At 45.7% G+C, this 19,443-nt stretch overlaps 1 protein-coding gene across 1 annotated transcript; it reads right to left on the bottom strand.

Moving 5' to 3' along the window:
* Window positions 1-413: 413 nt before the first annotated feature.
* SERINC1 (serine incorporator 1) lies at window positions 414-18,374 on the bottom strand. The gene is made up of 10 exons (XM_084262390.1): window positions 18,273-18,374; window positions 11,823-11,984; window positions 10,283-10,476; window positions 6,646-6,725; window positions 6,282-6,419; window positions 5,141-5,310; window positions 4,932-5,022; window positions 3,775-3,916; window positions 3,418-3,648; window positions 414-1,991 (listed from the first exon to the last, which is right to left on the bottom strand). The coding sequence occupies exons 1-10, from the start codon at window positions 18,309-18,311 to the stop codon at window positions 1,853-1,855; spliced, it is 1,386 nt and encodes a 461-aa protein (XP_084118516.1). The 5' UTR covers window positions 18,312-18,374; the 3' UTR covers window positions 414-1,852.
* Window positions 18,375-19,443: the final 1,069 nt, after the last annotated feature.

The following is a 19,443-nucleotide window of genomic DNA, read 5'->3' as shown; positions in this document are numbered from 1 at the left end:
AGTAAGTTAAACCATAATGGAAGAGAACAGTTTCCTTCTGTTGGAGGTAGGGAATGCAGGGTGTACATACATAGAGCACTCACTCATTCTAGCTCAGTGCCTAGGGCTCAGGAACTGCTGTATCAGAACTGGCACTGAGGTGGTCTACCCAGACTTCACAAAGGGGTGTAACCTGCTGCAGCAGCAGTTGAAGTAGGAATGCAGGTACATGTGAGGCAGTTGTGTGTTTTCAGAGATAGAGGCAAAGGGCACAAACTTCACACAGGGTTACCTGTGATCCCCCAGAGCCTGACAAGTGTACTGCACCTTGGGCAGCAAGCATTAGAGCAGTGCTGCTGTTCCTATCCCAGGAGATGATGCTACCCACGTTTGGCAGTAGTACAAGAGAGCAGCAGTCATTAGCCATCTTCATCCAAATGTATTTATTAATAAGGTAACAACATATTCCAAATTAGTACAAGCCTTTATTAATCCTTTCATTTACCATCCCAAGTGTGATGGAGAGGTCAGACTTCTGCCATCAAGGTCAGCATTTAGGTGCAGAATTAAAAGAGCTTAGAGAGTAATTGGCAACAGGAAGTAGCAGTATAAACACCACGGTAACAGGTCAGCGTGACATCTGCTGAGGGCTTTAGGGTCACACCCCATCAGGCTGCTCTAGGCTCAAGTCGTAGCAACTAGCAGGAGAAATAATGCAGCAGCTTACCTGCAGTTACACAGCTGCAAGCACAAAAGCATTTACAATTTCATAACTGCCCAGGAACTCTACAGTACTTCAACTGAACAGACAAATGATGTCTTCCCTCATGCCTAGGTTTAGACTTTCTAGGCTCAAGTTACCCCCTGGCAGTGGCTACCACACAGTAAATACCTAACACGTTAAAGATTTGCAAAATTTAGAGCCCCAAATACACTAAGAAACACTGTTGTTGAAGCCTCAGTTAATGCAAGCCTCCTTGAGTTACTGGCACTGCACTGCTCCTTTTCCTGTACTACTTTAACCACGCTAGTCAAAAAAATTCCTCCAAAGGGCTTACACAGTTCTCACCTCTTGTCTCCTTGCAAACTGTGATTGTAGCTTAGCCAAGAAAGTGGCACACGAAACAGCAATAAATTACAGCACAACTATCCCATTTAAACTACTTTAAAAAATAATACAGAGATGCACATTGTAAACAGGTGCCTTAAAAACATGCTTCTGAGCATCTGGTGGTTTGTGTCCTGGCTGCAAGGGGACACAGCGGCCACCAAGGAGGACACGAGCTCCTCTGCAGCCTCAGGTGCAAGTTTCCTCCCCGAGCACTTGTGCTGAAGGCTTCGCTGCTCTCGGTGCAGGGAAAGGTTGGGCTTCAGCCCCAGAAAGCCACAAGATGTCCAGTCAGCCCCAACACACACCATTTTGGAGCCTAACGACTTACTCAAGACTTTGTTTGGAATCAAGGCAACAGGGATCAAAGGCAGCCCCTTCTTCGCTGGCACAGCCTGAGCTAATACTCTTTAGTTACCCTAGTTACCACTTGCACTTGTCCCCCTACGACTATTCAATGCAACTAATGGGAGGGGAAGACACAACACCCTGTTTCCAAAAGGTCTTGATCTTACACCTAATGCTCCCGAAGCACATGACCTAGGAGGAATCCTATTAAAAACCACTGTTACAGCAATTGTCACTGAGCTCAGAGAGGAAGTCATTCAGTGAAATGACAAGACATGACCCAAGGTAATCATGCAGAACAAAGCGGGGCACACGCTACAGGGACAGCACGTACACACAGGTATTTACAGCCGGGAATACTGCGTGTCTGAGGGAGGCGGTGGAGCTGCCACCGTCTCCCCTGGAGAGCCCCACAGCTCAGTCAAAGTCACGGTTGGTAAGAACCAGCGGCGCGACCAGAGTCCACACGTAGAGCACGATGCCGATCCAGCTGGAAGAGATCTTCACCCAGACGGACGGCCACTTGCTGGTCATTGTCTCGTAGGAAGAATCCGGGCTGTGGCAGAAGGAAAATCAGAAACAGTTAATTGGCTGCTCTTGTTCCATAATGACACACTCATATAATGAGCCACTCGTTACCACTGTTTCCACAGTAGAACGTTTTCACTTCAGCTCTACACCTCAAAGGACATCTCTACCCTTCTTCTTTCAGGCCACTCACGCCGATCTGTACGTGAACACCATCTGTGAGCTCGTCTCACAGAAGGTGGGAACAGCAGCAGCCCAAAAAACACTTGGCAAACAAAAGAGCTTTCAAAGAGCAGAAGTAATGAGGAAGAACCTAAGCAGGTTTGTGGAAAGGCAGGAAATGGATGGTACTTAGAAAGACAAATAACACATTCTACCCTGCCAAAGGACACCACATGGAATAATTAATAATCTCGAGGTCATGTTGACCCAAGCAGGGCCACTAATCAAATCCACAGCAGAACTATCTATTAAGAGTTAGGTAGGAAGGAAAAAGGAGGAAACACCTTTCTAGTGTTGCTATTTTGATACAAACTGTCATCTGAAATTACTAGAAACTATAATTTGTATTTCTCAATTCTGAAGGAACATCTGCTGAAGCTTTTATGTAATTCACAGGAGCACCATTTTACTGTGAGGACTTTTTCATGAACCAGACAACCTCATTTTCTTCTACCAAACCCTGTCACAGAATGGCTGAGGCTAGAAGGGACCTCTAGAGGTCATCTGGTCCAGCCCTCTTGCCCAACAGAGCCACCTACAGCCTAGACAGCCTCGCAGGATGGAGACTCCACAACCTCCCTGGACACCCTATGCCCAGTCATCCTTTCATTGATAACATGTTTCCCAATGTTCAGAGGAAACCCCCTGTGTGTGCCCACTGCTTCTGGTCCTGTCACTGCGCACCAGTGGAAAGACCCCCAGCTCCATCCCCTTTTCCCCCTGCCTTCAGGTACTTATATATATATACACATTGAGAAGATATACAGCGATACACCAGTTCACCACCCTCATGGCACTTTCCCTCTTGTACTGGGAAGCCCAGGATGGACTCAACACTCCCAAGTGTGGCCTCACCAGTGCTGAGCAGAGGGGAAGGATCACCTGTCTCTCAAACCACTGATCTAACTTGTCCCACCTCTCCTTTCTCCAGCTCTCTACACCAGACACGGGCCTGGTGTTTAAACTCTGTAACAGCTACCAGTAAGTAAAACCCCTGCCCTATTTGCTTCAGCTATCCAGTGAATCATGAGAATTATCCTAGGAAATGTGACAGGCACTTGTGAACAAGGTTGGCCACTCCAATTGCCAAATACAATTCACATAATACAGCTCAAGCAGCGTACTGCCCCCGAGAAGTCCCACTCAAGGCCAACATCCCTCACAGCACACAACTTCTGTCTCTTCATCCAGAAGACAGCACCTGGTATCTAAAAATGTCCAAAGGTAAATACCTGTACCAGTTGGTGAGCGTCATCATGATATAAAGTGATGCCAGGAAAAGCATGAAATGAAAGAAGGAGTAACTGTAAGTGACTCCATCCCTCTCGTTATCTATGGCTCGGTGAACATCATCTCCATCATCAAGGGAGCCGTCACTCCTGGGCATTCCATCCTCTATCAGTGTTGATTCATCACTGGTCAGCATCAGCTTGTTGACCTGGCTGTTGTTGGATGTTCGGATGCTGTATGTGACAGGAAAGGATGCAGCACAGTCACCCAAATAAATACAATTTAGTATCCAACAATGAGAAGTAACACAGGTGAACAGGAAGGGTTTGTTTTTTTTTTTTTTTTTAAGAGAGTCTTACCTTGAATAGAGAACACACAGCAAAAACAAGACCAGTCCTACAATTCCTTGTGCATCCCACCACTGAACCACCTGGCCTTGGGTCGGGACAGTGGTGCTGTTGTAGCCAATGATACTCAGCAAACTGGGGTTACAGCGCCGATCTGCAGGGGACATCACATCAGAACTTACATACACCAGGAGTGGAACAAGAGTTTAACAGTACATTTCTACACTTGGTGACAGTGACAGTCTCAAAGTAAAGAAGTTATCAATCTAATTTTAGCTTCTGAGTCTCTCTAAAGCAGGCAAATGACAGCACGTGGCATAAAAACTTGTCTCCACGCAGATAAAAAGGCTTTTAAACTTCAGGAAGTTTCTCATCAGCCACTTCGCTGTTCCAGCTCACATAGTCAGATGCATCAAAGCAAAGCTTCATACACAGGCCACGTTTTAGACATTGTACCACTACAAAACATGTCTGACAAACACACCCACTCCAGAGATGGGGCAACAGCACCACCCCAGAGTTGGAAGAGAACACCACATGGTCAGTTTTGTACTGCCAACAGTTCCCGACCCAAGCATCCCCAGATAACACAGGCAAAACAGCTGAAGTAGCAGACAATCTTATTTCCCCATTATCACTGCAGGGATTAGATGACTCATGTATGCTGTCCCACAGCAGCACAGAAAATTGCCCATAATTATGGCAAAAGGGCTAGAGATCCAATTAAAAACACCAAAATCAGTAATTGGCAGTTTAAATCACCAGAATTTCTTAAGTTATTTATTCATAATTTTTTTAAAGAGATACTCAGCTGTTCTCACAAACAAGAAACACTGAAAAGATTTATTAACACGTTTTTAAATGCTCAGTTCAGAAAAATATGACCTGTGACATCCTGAAACTTGGTTGGGAGGCAAACCTTCCACACACTTTGGAAGAGATGTGGTAGGTAGTCTGCCAAATCTAAGCTTTACAATACCTTTGGAAGGATTCTTTCTTCAGTATCATTACAATAAGTTGAGGTGGGGAGAGAGCACATGATGAGTCCTGCCTTCAACTTGCACATCTGACAGCACTTGATTCTACCACTGCCTCACAAACTGGTGAGGACACAACTTACTGCTGAACTGGGTACCCAAAACCCCGCGGAACGCTCCTGCTGCACTCACCTGGCTCGTTGGTCATAGCCGACCAAGTCAAGTACATGGTATAAACGGTGATGACAGAGGACTGCAGCAAACCAGACCTGGGCTGAGATTCCTGCACAAAGCATTTGGGAAACAGCCACGTTAGGTCACAGAAACATCTCAGGCACAAGTGTATTGCAGGTTTCTGGGCCTGACAGCACAGGGAAATCCCAGAGGTACCAAAACGATACCTGAATCCTCGGCAGAATGGACATGACAGAGGCGCCGATGCACAGCAGCATATTGACACTGATGAAAGTCTTGTTCTCAGAACAGCCTTCTGGATGGGTGTAATAAACGTAGAACAAGACAATGGCCACTAGAGACAGCAGATAGTTGACAGCTGTAGCTGACAGCAGAGCTGTGAAGAGAGACAACAACAGGTTCAACCTGCTTAGTAATGGAGAGTATGAAAAATTAAACAATATTGTACAATTATCAGGGTTCAGATATGGTATGAAATGGCTACTAGAGAGCAGCTCTGGGCACTGAAATGTAAAGAAAATAAATTCTTCTCAATACCTCTGAGGTGTTAAAAAGAAAGACAACTAAGTGGGAAGCCTGAAGCCATACTAGATATAGTCTAACAGCAACCAAGAAGACCAACTATGAAGGAATAAAATTATACTATATAAACGGTGGCTAAAAGCATTAAAAAAACCCAAAGTCCTGAAGAACTACTTCTCCAACAGAGGAAACAAAATCTTATTTCCAAGTTCCACCTTATTAAAACACAAAGACAGCCTAAGCTACCTTTTGAAACACCTAAATTATCACATCTGAACACTTTGTTAAAATTAACACACAGTTTCTCCAGTGAGATGCCTTGTACTCCCTCCCTCCCTACCTTGGCCTTTCCCTCAGCATGCACCTTGGAAGAACGACTGACTGGCAGACAGAGAGAAAAGACAACTGAGATGTTTATACTCAATGTGAAAAGGAACAGGCTAGTTTGTTTTTAATCAGCACTAAGATGCAACAAAGGCTGTGCCTGAACAAATAAAAAACCAACCCCAAATAACAAATAAACCAACCCCAAATAAAACCCCACCAAACCTACAATTGCCACTTCTCTGCTACCATAAGCAGACACCCTGCTTCTAGGAATTAGATGCTACTCAGAGGCTGCTGCTCCTCTCCCTGCCCCTCCTCCTTATTTAACTTGACATCACAAGGACAGCCAGGCAACAGAACTGAACAATGCCACCTAAGAAAGTGATACCTATGCACAAAGCAGCCCTTCTGCACTCTGGTGAAACACATTACCCAGTGAATAATTTAACATAGCACACAATGGAATTTAAAAACCTGATGGTAGTACTAGTCCTTTACCTGCATACCAGCATCTGGAGTTTCCTTCCTCCATTTTCTCAACCCACGATTCATTCCAGGAGTGGGCAAAGTCAATGAGCAAGACCAGCTGAATAAGAATAAAGCAGAATGCTCCAGCCATACCCACATAAAACCACACTGAGAGAGAAAGAAAACCAGTTCAGAACTGTAGATATTTTACCATCCTGTCTTAACATCTCTAAACAGAAAAGAGCTACAGCTACACAGCAATAATAAAATAACTCCACAAACCCACACATCTAAAAACAAAGCAACAAACTGTAAGACACCAGCACACACTTGATATTGTTTTCAAACCAGTTCTGACTGCACCACGATGCAGTGGAAGGCAATATTCCCTTACCAGTCGTGAACGGTCCCTCTGGTATGAAGAAGGCTCCAACACTAATTGCAAGTGCTGTTGCAAATTTGAAGAACCAGAATCTAAAGGGAAATAAAAACCAAGTCAGGCAACTGCTGAACTCTGATACAATTCACAACGACTCAGAAGCACACACAATTAACGTTCTTAAGAGCTGGGGTTTTAATTCACTCATTCTCAACTCAATTCTTTGGAAGTAAGATAAAAAATCTCAATTTATCTGTCCAAGATTTTTGTTCTCCAGAAAAACGTGCTTCAACTGTGACAGCCTGACATGTCTCACTGATGCATTACCAATGAAGCCAGGCTGGAATATAATTATGAGGACTTTTTTTTTCTTTTTAAAAAAAGTATTAAGCTTTTAATTATCACAGTGATGTTACTCAACTACCTGCATATCAGAAAAATGGGTAAAACCAAAAATCACTGTCTGCTTGAAACAAAACCAAGCAGGTAGAAGATCTGGCTGCTGCCTACAACAACAGGACACATTATGTGGAGTTCCCTTCCAGTCTCATTATGTACAAGTGAGAGATAGACAAAAGCATGGATTCTCCCCACCCAGCCTTAGCTTCTTTAGGCCTGCATCTGATGAGAATTTACAAGAACAGAAGATTTATCCTTTACAGGAGCTACACACTCATGGACAAACAAAACAGGTAAGATGTTTCCTAGAAAGGAGACAAGGAAATAACCTCCCACCAAAGATTCAGCAAACTCCCCCGAATAGGGACTATGCAGAAATACACCCTGCATAGGGAGCTTCAAGAAGTTATGCCAACAGAACTACAATAGGGTGAAGGCTACTTCTCCTGATGAGTGACACACAGCTCCAAATGCAGTCATGGCACCATCTATGTGTACTTCAAAAAGTGAATATAGCACAGAGACATGTACCCCCACACACTCAGTGTCAAACACTTGCACAGTCTTCAAGTTTTCTACCCCTTCCCATCTTTTCCCATATTTTGAACAAGTTTATTCTCTCCAGGCTGTTGTAATCAGGTGAAGGTGACCAGAGGAATAGATTCCAGTTGTGTGGAGAGGAACTGAGGTGACAGAAGTGCAGAATACAGAGAAAATCAACTAAATCACTGGGATATAGAAAAGTGACCCAGTCTGAAAGCTGCACTACAACACTTACTGTGTAACACATACCTTGCTTTAACCAGTCTTGAACCCATCCATGGAATTTTTTCTTTATTTACTGCAATTTTCTATTACAGGTTCAAGTTTGTATACCTATCATCTCTAGTTCCAGGCTTTATAGGGGTAAAGCATTAAGATCCCTTGAAGTGTGTGACAGCCAGAAACAATACTCATCTGAAATAACACCTACAGTTGTAACTTCCTGCTCAAGCAAGGGACAATCCTGTGAACACATTGTAACTGTTTTCCATTGTTACTATTAACAACCTGAGACAAGAAACCTTCCTGACTGCAGTTACAAAGGAGGTGAACATTGGTGCTGGACCATGTAACTGGGCTTAATTTGCATGCAAGTATGAAACACTTGGTGGGCATACATGGGGAATCCTACTGCTCTGCATGTTTCGAGTCACTGACAGAAAGATCACATTGCAAAGCATCAATGAGGATAGGTACAATTTCAAAAACCAAGAGCTGGGGTGTTCATGAAGCTACCTGTGATACCCAGCACTGAAGCAACTAGCTATTCCAGAAGCACTGGAAGTAACACTATCAAGTAATTTATCAGCTAATGATACTCATTTCTCCTTTTACCCTACTGCTGACAGTAGCTAAGGAGAGTAAACTGCTGTGAGTTGCATAAATAGTACCAAAACTTGGGCTGGAGAGCACAACTCCAGATAAGGGCATCAAGAAGATCCCAGACACTTGGGAAGTGGTTTTAGGTAAAACAACTACACACCATGTAAGAGGCTGTTGATACAGAATGGACCCAAACCATTTTCTTCTGGCTTGTAACAAGTCAGTTCTCCTGAACAGAGCAGGGCAGAGGGAAAGGATGAACTGAGTTACTGCTCTTAATGCACCTTAATACTGTACCCAGCCTCTTTTCCTGGAGACCAAAACAAGCAAACAAAGCAATGTTCTGCTTAGTCTTAATTATCACCTTTTCCCCTACAGCAATCAACTGAAGTTTTTTTCCTCATATAAAAACCACAATGTCTCAGCTTGGGAAACCTCCAGACAGGTAAACCACTGTCGTAGCTCAGGCTCTCAAAATCAACAGCCAGGTGTACCCCTTCCTCTTACAAAAATTAATCTGCTGTGCCCAAGAACTCTTAATGACTTTGAATGCCCTCTGCTGCAAAACTCCTCCTCTATCGAGCGTGAGATCCTTTGATGGTGCAACAGTCAACATGCCCAGGGTGCTCAGCCACGGGCTCTATTTCCACGTATCCCATATGCACACGCCACCCATCTCAGCTGTCATTTCAGTATCCTACTGTTGTGCTGGTGCAGTTGTGTGTGGTGGGGTTCTGGTGGAGGAGAGGGGAATGCAGGGGTGGCTTCTGCAAGAAGCAGCTAGAAGCTTCCCCTGGGCCAAACAGTAAACATCAGCCAACTGAAGTCCAGAGCTGCCGCTGATCAAGGCTGAGCCCATCAGCAATGGTCACAGCACCTCTGGGAATCACATTTAGGAGGAAAAAAGCAATGCAAATGGATGGGTTTTGCCACCAGAGAAGGGAGTGAGAAGATGTAAGAAACTCTGCTGACACTAAGGTCAGTGAAGAAGGGAGGAAGGAGGTGCCCCAGGCACCAGAAAGATTCCCCTGCATTATGTGGAAAAGACCATGGAAGAGCAGGCTGTATTCCTGCAGCCCATGGAAGATCATAGGGAACAGAGACCCTACCTGCAGCCCATGGAGAGGCCTCATGCTGGAGTAGGGGGAAACATACAGAAGACACTGTGACCTGCATTGAAGCAAGTCCCTGACAGCAGATCTGCAGCCTGGGGGGCGGGAAAGGGGTGGGGGGTGTTGAAATATGAATGACAGACAGACAGGTAGATAGAGGAGGGAGGGAGGCCCATACTGGAGCAGGGTGCAGGATATAATTATAATTCTGTGTAGGACCAGGGTGGAGCAGTCTGGGCTTGAGAGACTGAGACATTCTAGGATTTATGACTGCACCCCACAGCAGGGCTCACAGTGGAGAAGTTCGCTAAGGACTGTGTCCCGTGGGTGGGACCCCACAGTGCAGCAGAGGAAGGATGTGAGGAATGCCACCATCCACTCCTCCTCCAACTAAGGAGGAAAACAACTTTATAACTGACCAAAACCCCCATTCTCCCAGTCCCTGCCCCTCCCTATGCCACAACATGGGGAAAGAAGGGAGCAAAATCATGACTAAAGTGGTCTGCAGAGAAGGGAGGGGAGGGGGGAGGTGATTTAAGATCTGGTCACACTTCTTATTACCTGACTCTGGTTTCACTCTGTGCAGTGTAATAAATTAGAGAGTTTTCTTTAGTCTGTGCTGAGTCTGTTTTGTCTGTGACACTGATTGCAGGGTGATCTCTCCCTGTCCTTATCTCCACTCCTAAGCCTCTCAATGTATGTTTTTCTCCCCTGTCCAGATGAAAAGGGGAGCGATAGAGCAGCTTTGGTGGGTGATTGGCTTCCACCACACCTACCCATTGTGCACCGCTGCTCTGGGGTCGTTGCTGCTTTTCACTTTGATCATCAACAAGGAGAAGAGGAGGAAGAACATGGCCATACCAAAGCACACACGGTACACAGCTTTGTAACCAACTAGGACATCGCAATTCACGTGGCCGTGCACACCAGGAATTGTTGTTCCCATCCCTCCATCACAAAAGCCAGGAATCTGTAATAAATAACAGATACTTTAGCAATCTGTAAAATGCCTCCTGTGAGTAAATACTTAAGTAATTTATGAATACACAACTCATTAATTATGCAATTATTACCACGGCTAGCAAATGAGATACTGGAGGGCTGTATTGTTAAGTTACAATCTAACCCAGGATATTAAATACATCAATGAGAAAAATCCTGCAAAGGAAAATTCTAAACAAAACCAAAATGCAATCTTAGTAACAGTGGTCCAAAGGGGTTTTGTTATTAGCAACTTCAGAACTTCTCAAAGAAATGCAATTTTCACCTGTTGATCTGAATCAGGAGATACATAAAAGATCTAGGACTTGGTAAATTGACTTTAGTTAATATCAATTCATGTCATAGGAAGGAGAAGACAACCTGCACACATCTCTTTGAAACAGAAACGGCCTCCCCAAAAAGGTAACACCACAATCAAGTAGTAGTATCTGTAATTTCCATACGAAAATGCTGAGAGTACCCTTTCCAGTCACTACCAGGACACCAGCAACACCCTTCTGAAGTCAAATCATACTCCAGAAGGCTTTCATTTTCTTTCCTAGTTGACTAACACAGCTCTCACTGAAGGTCTAATGAGGTTAATTATCCACACTGCAATCAACAGTTTCAGATTAATTATTTGAGGAGGGAAGAAAATCAAAATCATGCCTTACAAGTTACTATATACTAGAAAAAAAAAATCAGCACAAAACAAAGATAAACAGAACCAAAGCACACGCACAGCCCAACTTCAGCGAACCTATAAACTCTCCTTTAACTGAAATTCTCATTCTGCACACATCTCACACACACTATAGTATCTTCACATAACCAATAAACTTTAAAATCCTACAAGCACTTCCTAATATCCTTAGTGAAAAATGTGCTATCATTAGTGAAAAACACTTGTTATGCATTTGCAGCCTTCAAAGTAAATTTTAACTAGTACAGCACAATGAAACTAGACATCCTAAGACTGCTACCTTCCATTCTTTTAACAGCAATCAAAATTAACCACGTGCCACAAATACAAGCATCTCAGTAATACAGAATTTAAAACTCCCCCTCATATTTTCTTGTTTGAGAATTTTATATTTCCTGCTCCGAACTATTAAAGAAGAGGTACAATTTTATTTCTACAAAGTGTTTTTCATCTACACAGTGACTGTCATGACAGTTCTTTGCTTATCTGGTCTACAATCAAATTACTGGTGACTGAAACACAGGTGGCAGCACAATCACACCTTTCCAAATAAAACCTGGGCATTCAAGATTTTGTTTACAATTTAGTGACACCTGTTCTACCAAATATGTTAGCAGAGAAAGTAACCTGACCTTCTTCAGCTGCTCTTCCATGCCTGGTATTAACATCACACAGGCAACGCTCACTCCAAGCAGCAGAAAGAACGCATAGATCAGCCGGGTTATGGTGGAGTTGTTTCCACTGGGGCAGCATCGGCACAGCAGGCACGGGGCACTTCCACATAAGCAGGGTATCTGATGGAGAGACAGAACAGAAACAAGCCCTTGAAAAAGCTGAGCATTGCTAGATTTCAGTATTTAATCAGGCTCTGTAGATCAGAAATTATGATGGAAAGTGACTCATCCTATCTGTGCCATCGCATCACTGGGGTAGACGAAGTCACTGCAACGTGTTACACAACCCCCTAACAACCGTGGTGGAATCAGTGCTACATCTGAAGTCGTCATCTATCCATTCAGAGGAAATGAAGACTGATTCAGGCTTATTTATTCCCTTGAACTTCATTTCAGCTAAATGAGATGCAAGGATTGCTTTTAGTTAACAACTCCACCCTCCCTTCCACAGCCGCAGAGATTAGACAGATACATCACAGGAGAGAACGAGCGCAGCTGGGGTTTAGGTACACTTCAGTACCTGGCAGAGTAGAGCCACAATTCTCACCGGGGCCATGAACATCACTGGAGCACAAGCAACAGCTAAAACAGCCTAAAGCTTAGGTTGCAAACTACTGCATATTTGGCAACTGCTCATGTATCACATCCTGCTCTGCCAGCTGGCAAAATCAGCTTCCCCAGTGTACAAAGTTACACACCACAAGAACAAAGCAAACACGCAGCACACGTAACATCACCATCACTGCCAAACATCAGTGGCTGAAGTGGACAGGAATGCTGCGCAGCTGCACTGCTATGAGAGAAAGTTAGGACAAAAGTTACCTGCACCCAGCTGGTAGAAAGAACACTGTATGAAGTAGGAAAGGGAACAGAGTGCCATGGGGGGGGGAAGAAAAAAAGAACCCCACACTTCAATCCCACTGCAATTTTCTGTTACTTGCTGAGTGACAGTTCAAGAAGAGAAAGAAGGGCACAATTCCACAAGTCACATAAGCCAAATGAGGAAAGGTGCAATAGAAATGTTTGAGGGTTGGGGTTTTGTCCTCTGTTTACAAATACACTATTTCACCTAGAAGCCCTTACCCCAGAGACCAGTGAACAGCTAAGCTTTGGAGGCCACATTTTTCATCTCAGGTAAAGTTACCAAGCGAGCGCTGCTCTATCTGACTGACAACTGCCCTTTCAACCTCTGACAAAGATACTAAAGGTGTTAAAACCCAGCTTCTCCCACAGAGCACACACAGGGACACCTCCGCCATGTGACAAAAGCCACATGTGTTACTTACTCCCTGTGTCAAAAACACCCAGGCAAGTCAGGTAAAAACATGACTAAATTACACAGCCACATGACCAGTGCACGTCAATCACCCAGTATGACTGGCATGTGTCAGAGAGTTTATGACTGAATTAGAAGTTTAGTCATATGACAAACACAAATGCCATCAGCCTGCTGCTACTGGGCAGGCCCCAGGGCTCGCAGGGACGAGCAGACAGACTGCTGCAATGCTCTCAACAGCCTCCTGAAAAAGGCTCTGATTATTTGTTCTTACAGGTTCAACCAGACTCACAAGCTGGGTCTTCTAAATAACTTCCTTGTGTTCTTTCTGTATTTGCCTTGCTTTCTGAGGACGGAGGAGCCAAGAGTTTTCACTCCACTATGCTACAGAATCACTTTTCAATTAGCCAACTTCACTCTTCCACTTTCCTTGCTAAAAAACCCCAAAACATAACAAGGTAGATGCTCATTATTACTCTTCCTGTTACGTATTGCCCTTTTTTACCTCCTGATCAGAGGTTTCATCTCAATAAAAGATGTTTTATGGTGAGCACAACCCCCCCAAGGATGTGGTCAAGTCCCCATCGCTGAAGGTTTTACCACGTGACTGGAAGGATGCTAGGTCATCTCACACAGCTACATCTCCTCACACAGAAGTTGGGACAGATGATCCTTCCATGCTGTTCTATGACTGCTGACTGCAGGGCCACCCACGCTGAGGAAGCAGGGAATGCATGGGGATTTTATAGTACTAATGTGTCCACACACACAAGGAACCTTTGTAGTGATTGTTCGAAAAAATTACTTTCTTCAACTAATTCTGTCGGCTTTAGTGTTTTCAAAGATACTGGTGAATAAAAGGTTGAGCTTGGCAGAGTGGAATATAAACCCAGGCTCATCTGCTGCAAGAAACATGATGCAGGCACCATCTAGTATAAAAGTCACTTCTCTGGAGAGTCCCAGTGTTGTTTGTTAAGTACCTAAGTAATTCAAGCAGCTCTGTCCTGAGTGCACCAAGAGGAACACGTTTCTAGAGGCAGACAGTCCTCCCCTCACTGGGAAACATCGTGCCTCAGACAAGGCAACACACCTCATTCACCTGTCTGAGCTCCAACACCCGCTTTGGAAACACTTTGCCCCCAAACAGCTCATCCTTACCAGCTGTGATCATGCACATCTCTGAACAAGAGACACCTACTGATAACTGACACTGTTTATACAGGCTGACCGCTTCCACAAAGAATCACTTTACAGTTCAAGTCCCTCTTTCTTTCAGCAAGACAGAATAAAATATATACCATTCCAACAAAATAATATTATGCTTGTTAGAAGTGGGTTTTGCCAGTAGAAGCAACAGACTTAAAGAACACAGAGCAAAGAGCATCTGCCCAGTGGTAGAGTTTATCAGCTGAGGAGACAAGGACAGTTTGCATCACCCTTCCTACATTCAGAGCACGCCTCCTACAAAGCAAAAAGATACAGACAGTAAGATACTACTACACAGATCAAAGCTTCATTTTAACTCCCCAGGTAAAGCCCTGTTTAGTCAGAGATGCAGACAGAGTTACCCTGCAATTAGTTTTGAGCTTGCTTTCTTAAGAAAGCTCAGACAACATGTTGTTACTAAGTCTCAACTGCCTAAACCTACTGCATAAACCTACTGCCATCCAGTGACTTTTGAACCTACCAACTCACATCCCTGCCTGCTTTGGAAAAAAAATAGTTCAGTGGTGTTCACCAAGGCAAAATAAGAAAAGATGACCCACACACCCATTCTGGGAGCAGCCAGCTGGGCAGACAACTTAATTCACACTTGCTAAACCAGTCACCTCATTCTCCAGGGCAGTGGAAATTGCAGGAGGAACACGTAACAAGATGAATATCATAGAATCATAGAATGGTCTGGGTTGGAAGGGACCCCAAGGATCACAGAGCTCCAACCCCCCTGACACAGGCAGGGACACCAACCTCAGGCGTGGAGCTACACAAGGCTGCCCAGGGCCCCATCCAACCTGGCCTTGAACACCTCCAGGGACAGGGCACCCACCCACTCTCTGGACAGCCTGTTCCAGCCCCTCACCATTCTTCCTGTAAAAAGCTTCCCCCCAATATCTAATCTAAACCTTCCTTCCTTTAGTTTTAATCCATTCCCCCTTGTCCTGCAATATTGCAGGAGAGAGAGAGGAAGAGAGGGAAAACCCCACAAAAAGCACTGAAAGTCAAATGTTACTGCCCCTGATGCACAGAGAACACGTTTTTAATATGAAGCATAATCTTCTTACTGGGATAATGACTAAATGATTACATACTGAATTAAGTATTTGCAAAAACTCTAAGCCCCCCCTCTGGGCCTAGTCAGGTTTTAGCCACATCATCCCTACTCATATGCTTAAAGGAACCAATTCAATCAGGATCTTGGCCATGACAGAGAATATTAACGTGAGCAGAACAGCAGCTGAGCTATTTCAGAGAACAATGCAAAGCAGCAGAGTGAGAACAGCACTGCCTGACCAATCTAGGTCACCAGGAACCATCTTTGGTGAGATGACAGTGCTCTTACCTGTGACAAATTTATCTTGAAACACTGCCCAAACAGCTCCCAGAAGGGCAGAGCTACAACCATCGGGGCCACCACATAAAAAAACCCAGAAGAAATAAAGGTATAAGGCCAGATGCCGAGGCCAGTAACCCAGAGCAGCTCCACGTTGCACAACAGGCAGCTCTGCAGAGAAGCTCCACAGCTGGAGCCACACCAGCAGCAGCATCTTCTCAGACAAGAGGAGTAGTTACTTCAGCCATGGCACCATCTGCACTAGCACAAACTCTGCTACATCCCCAGCTACCTCACCCTCACACAATCCTCAAGAGACCAGCGCTGACCGATTTCTCCTGAAGAACTACTGATTAGTGGTGGGTTTAAATGCAAGAATAATATCAACACTTTAAAGCCACTGGGGAAAAAACCCACAAAAACCTAGTCAAAAAACCCTGATTTGATTGGGCACTTTAAAAGAATGGGGGGGAGGTATAGTTTGTAAATCTGACCTACTCAAGACTACATGGTCACGTAGATCATTTTATCTAAAGCATCAGCTGAGTTTCTCTGCACAGATATAAGCAGTGAAAACCAAGAGCAAGTATACAGGACTTTTTCATGCACCACAAACACCAGTGGGTTATCAAAAAGGCTGCTTATACACTTTAATATACAGTATACATTAAGTATTTGAATTAAAACCTATAGTTATACTGTTGCTTAGTATTTGGCAACCTACATTCAGCTAGTAATCATAGCCTGACTAATCTATTAAGTAGTGTTTAAAATGTTAATTGAAGCAAAACTAACACTGTCTGTAGTTCTTTAACAGGGTACTATCAGCAGTCTAGGTGCTTGTTTACATGCCTATCAGCCTGAAATCTTAGCTCCTACCAATTTACTAATTCTATGATCATTTCACAGACTGTAAACAGGAGATTATGGAGTTGACTATTACCTTTCTAATAAAATAACACTCTTTACAAGGGGAACTGAAGGTGATAGGTTTTGCTGGCATGAAAAGAAAGAGCAGCTTGAATCAATATGCTGTTTTGTTAGACTGCTAAGATGTGTGTGTAAAATGTTTAAATGTAAGTTATATCATTTAATCCAAGTATGGTATGATATTTGGACTAGATGATCTCTAGAGGTCCCTTCTCACCCCAACAATTCTGTGATTCTCTGGTATTTTGGGTCTTGAAAACTCAGGTTTTCACAATCCCACTGCCATTTTTAACCCAAGCATTTGAAGAGTCACAACCCACCTGAGTATGTCTGTTCACACAGGGACTAGACTTGGAAAAGATCACTCAAGACTGAGAGCTGCCATGCAGGATCTCTACCGATTTACGGTTTTAAGCACGGCGCTAACAGCCTTGAAGTCGTCTCGAAACTACCACTTCGTGTTCAGAAACAAAAAGAAACCACCTGAAGACGGTGGTCACAGCACGGTGGCGACACACGACCGACGCGACTACTGTGCAGTGAGAACACGATGCCCCGGTAAGACAAAAGATGCTACGAAGGGCGGAGCAGCTCAAGACAAAGCCGTAAGAAACAGGAATTAAATGCAATCACGAGGATCAGGGAAACGCGCCAGTTTTACTGTTCCCAGAAGAAAAGCAGAACTTCGGAAGCATTTACTTAAGATTTCGACTCCTTTACAAGATTCGGGGAGGGGGGGGAACTAGAGGGGACACGGGAACAACTCCCACACCGCAACACGGGTTGAGCGGCGACCACCGGCGCGACACACCCGGCTGTCCGCGTACGAAGCCCTCCATCGCCTCAGGGAAATGATTAGGGGCCTGGAGCATCTCCCCTACGAGGACATGCTGAGTAAGCTGGGACTCTTCAGCCTTGAGAAGAGAAGACTAAGGGGGGACCTAATTAAAGTTTATAATTATCTGAAGCAGGGGATGCAGGGGGAATCAGCCAGCCCCTTTTCAGTGCTCTGTGGAGACAGGACAAGGGGCAATGGCTGCAAGTTGGAGCACAGGAAGTTCCACATCAACATGGGGAAGAACTTTTCCCCAGTGAGGGTGAGGGAGCCCTGGGACAGGCTGCCCAGGGAGGTGGTGGAGTCTCCTTCCCTGGAGATATTCAAGACCCGTCTGGACGCCTGAGTGATATGTCCTAGGGAGCTGCTTTGGCAGGGGGGTTGGACCCGATGATCTCTTGAGGTCCCTTCCAACCCCTACAATTCTATGATTCTATGAAATAGCTTTGGCGGATCCCTGAGGATCCCCAAAAAGCCCTGAGGCGGGGGAGCACCCCAAGGCCCGCCTCCTCCGGCCTGCCCAGAAAGCCCTGCCCCGGAGCGGGGGGGGGGGAAGGGAGGAAGACGGCGACGGCCGCTCGGGGCGGAGAAAGCCCGAGCGGGAAAGGGGACGGCAACCTCCCGCGCCGGAGGAGGCGGGAAGGCAGCGCCAGACACCCCCGCTCCTGCCAGACAAAGGCCCGAGGAAAGGACGGGCGAGGCCCTGGGAGAGGGGTGGGGCGAGGCCCAAGGAGGGGGGGGGGCCGGCTCCGGCCGCCAGCCCCGCGACCGGCCACGAGCGGCCGCGAAGCGCCGCGCCACCCGCGCCCGCCTTACCCAGCTCGCCACGGAGCAGAGGCCCAGGACGCCGCCCATGGTGCGCGGCGGGCTCGGGCTCCTCAAAGATGGAAGCGCGGCGGCCGCGGGCTCTCGGCGGGGTTGTTTACTGCTCCCGACGGCGCTTCCGGCTGCTGGTGCGGCTGCGGCCAACGTCACTTCCGGAGGGAGGGGGCTGAGTGGGGGGGTGTCGCCGCTGGCTGCCTTTGGGGCCGGGGCTGTGGCTCCCCTGACCTCAGCGGTGCCAAAGGATAGGCTTTATCGCATTAAAACACCCCTATAAAGCCATATAACACTCTGCACCCCATCAGATCTCGCTGGGGACCGTGTTTCTCTCCGGCACTACCAGCAGCAGAGGGGCTGCAGGACTCTGCCTGTCAGGGTGCTGCTGCCCGGGAGATGAGCACAGGCCTGACACCGACACAGCCCCGAAGGGCTGCCTTAAAACGCTCCTAAAGTGACGAATCACAGGCTGGAAGGCACCTCAAAGATCCTCTAATTCCAACCCCACCCTCCACCAGACCAGGCTGCCCAAAGCCCCATCCAGCCCGGCCTTGAACGCTGCCAGGGCAGGGGCAGCCACAGCTGCTCTGGGCAGCCCGTGCCAGGGCCTCACACCCTCACAGGGAAGAATTTCTTCCTAATACCTAATCTAAATCTGCCCTCCTTCATCTTAAGGCCATTACCCCTCATCCTGTCACTACTTGTCCTTGTAAACTGTCCTTCCTCATCTTTCCTGTAAGCCCCTTTAGGTACTGGAAGTCTCCCTGGTACCTTCTCTTCTCCAGGCTTAACAAGGCAAACTCTCTCAGCCTGTCTTCACAGAGCCCTCCTCTGGACTCCCTCCAACAGCTCCATGTCCTCATGGTGGGGCCCCAGAGACAACACCAAGGATAATAACACCAAGGACACTGTCTCAGCTGAAAAAATATGTGTTTTAATATCCAAAAGTCATCACTTAAGATGGATAAATAGTTTAATTGAATTTTTAAATTAAATACCTAGCAGTATGAGGCTGAACATTTAATGTGGAGTAAACAATATTTAACTCAATTTTTTGAATTAAGAAGCATTCTTGACTCTGACAAGTTTATCTTCTTACTATACTAACACGACATGGTTATTGTACTGCGTACTGATGTACTGCTCAGGTTGGATTTATATAACCTGA

The sequence above is a fragment of the Gallinula chloropus genome, assembly GCF_964237585.1.
Source record: "Gallinula chloropus genome assembly, chromosome: 3".
Lineage (NCBI taxonomy): Eukaryota > Metazoa > Chordata > Aves > Gruiformes > Rallidae > Gallinula > Gallinula chloropus.
This window is presented reverse-complemented; position numbering and strand designations above follow the sequence as displayed.

What these genes read in the sequence shown, in the direction of transcription:
- SERINC1 (XM_084262390.1), bottom strand. Translation starts at nt 18,311, where the DNA reads ATGGGCGGCGTCCTGGGCCTCTGCTCCGTGGCGAGCTGG. An exon ending in GGCTATGACCAACGAGCCAG is followed by an intron (nt 3,917 to 4,931) that starts GTGAGTGCAGCA and finishes TGTCCCCTGCAG; the next exon opens with ATCGGCGCTGTAACCCCAGT. An exon ending in ACGCTCACCAACTGGTACAG is followed by an intron (nt 1,992 to 3,417) that starts GTATTTACCTTT and finishes CTTCTGCCACAG; the next exon opens with CCCGGATTCTTCCTACGAGA.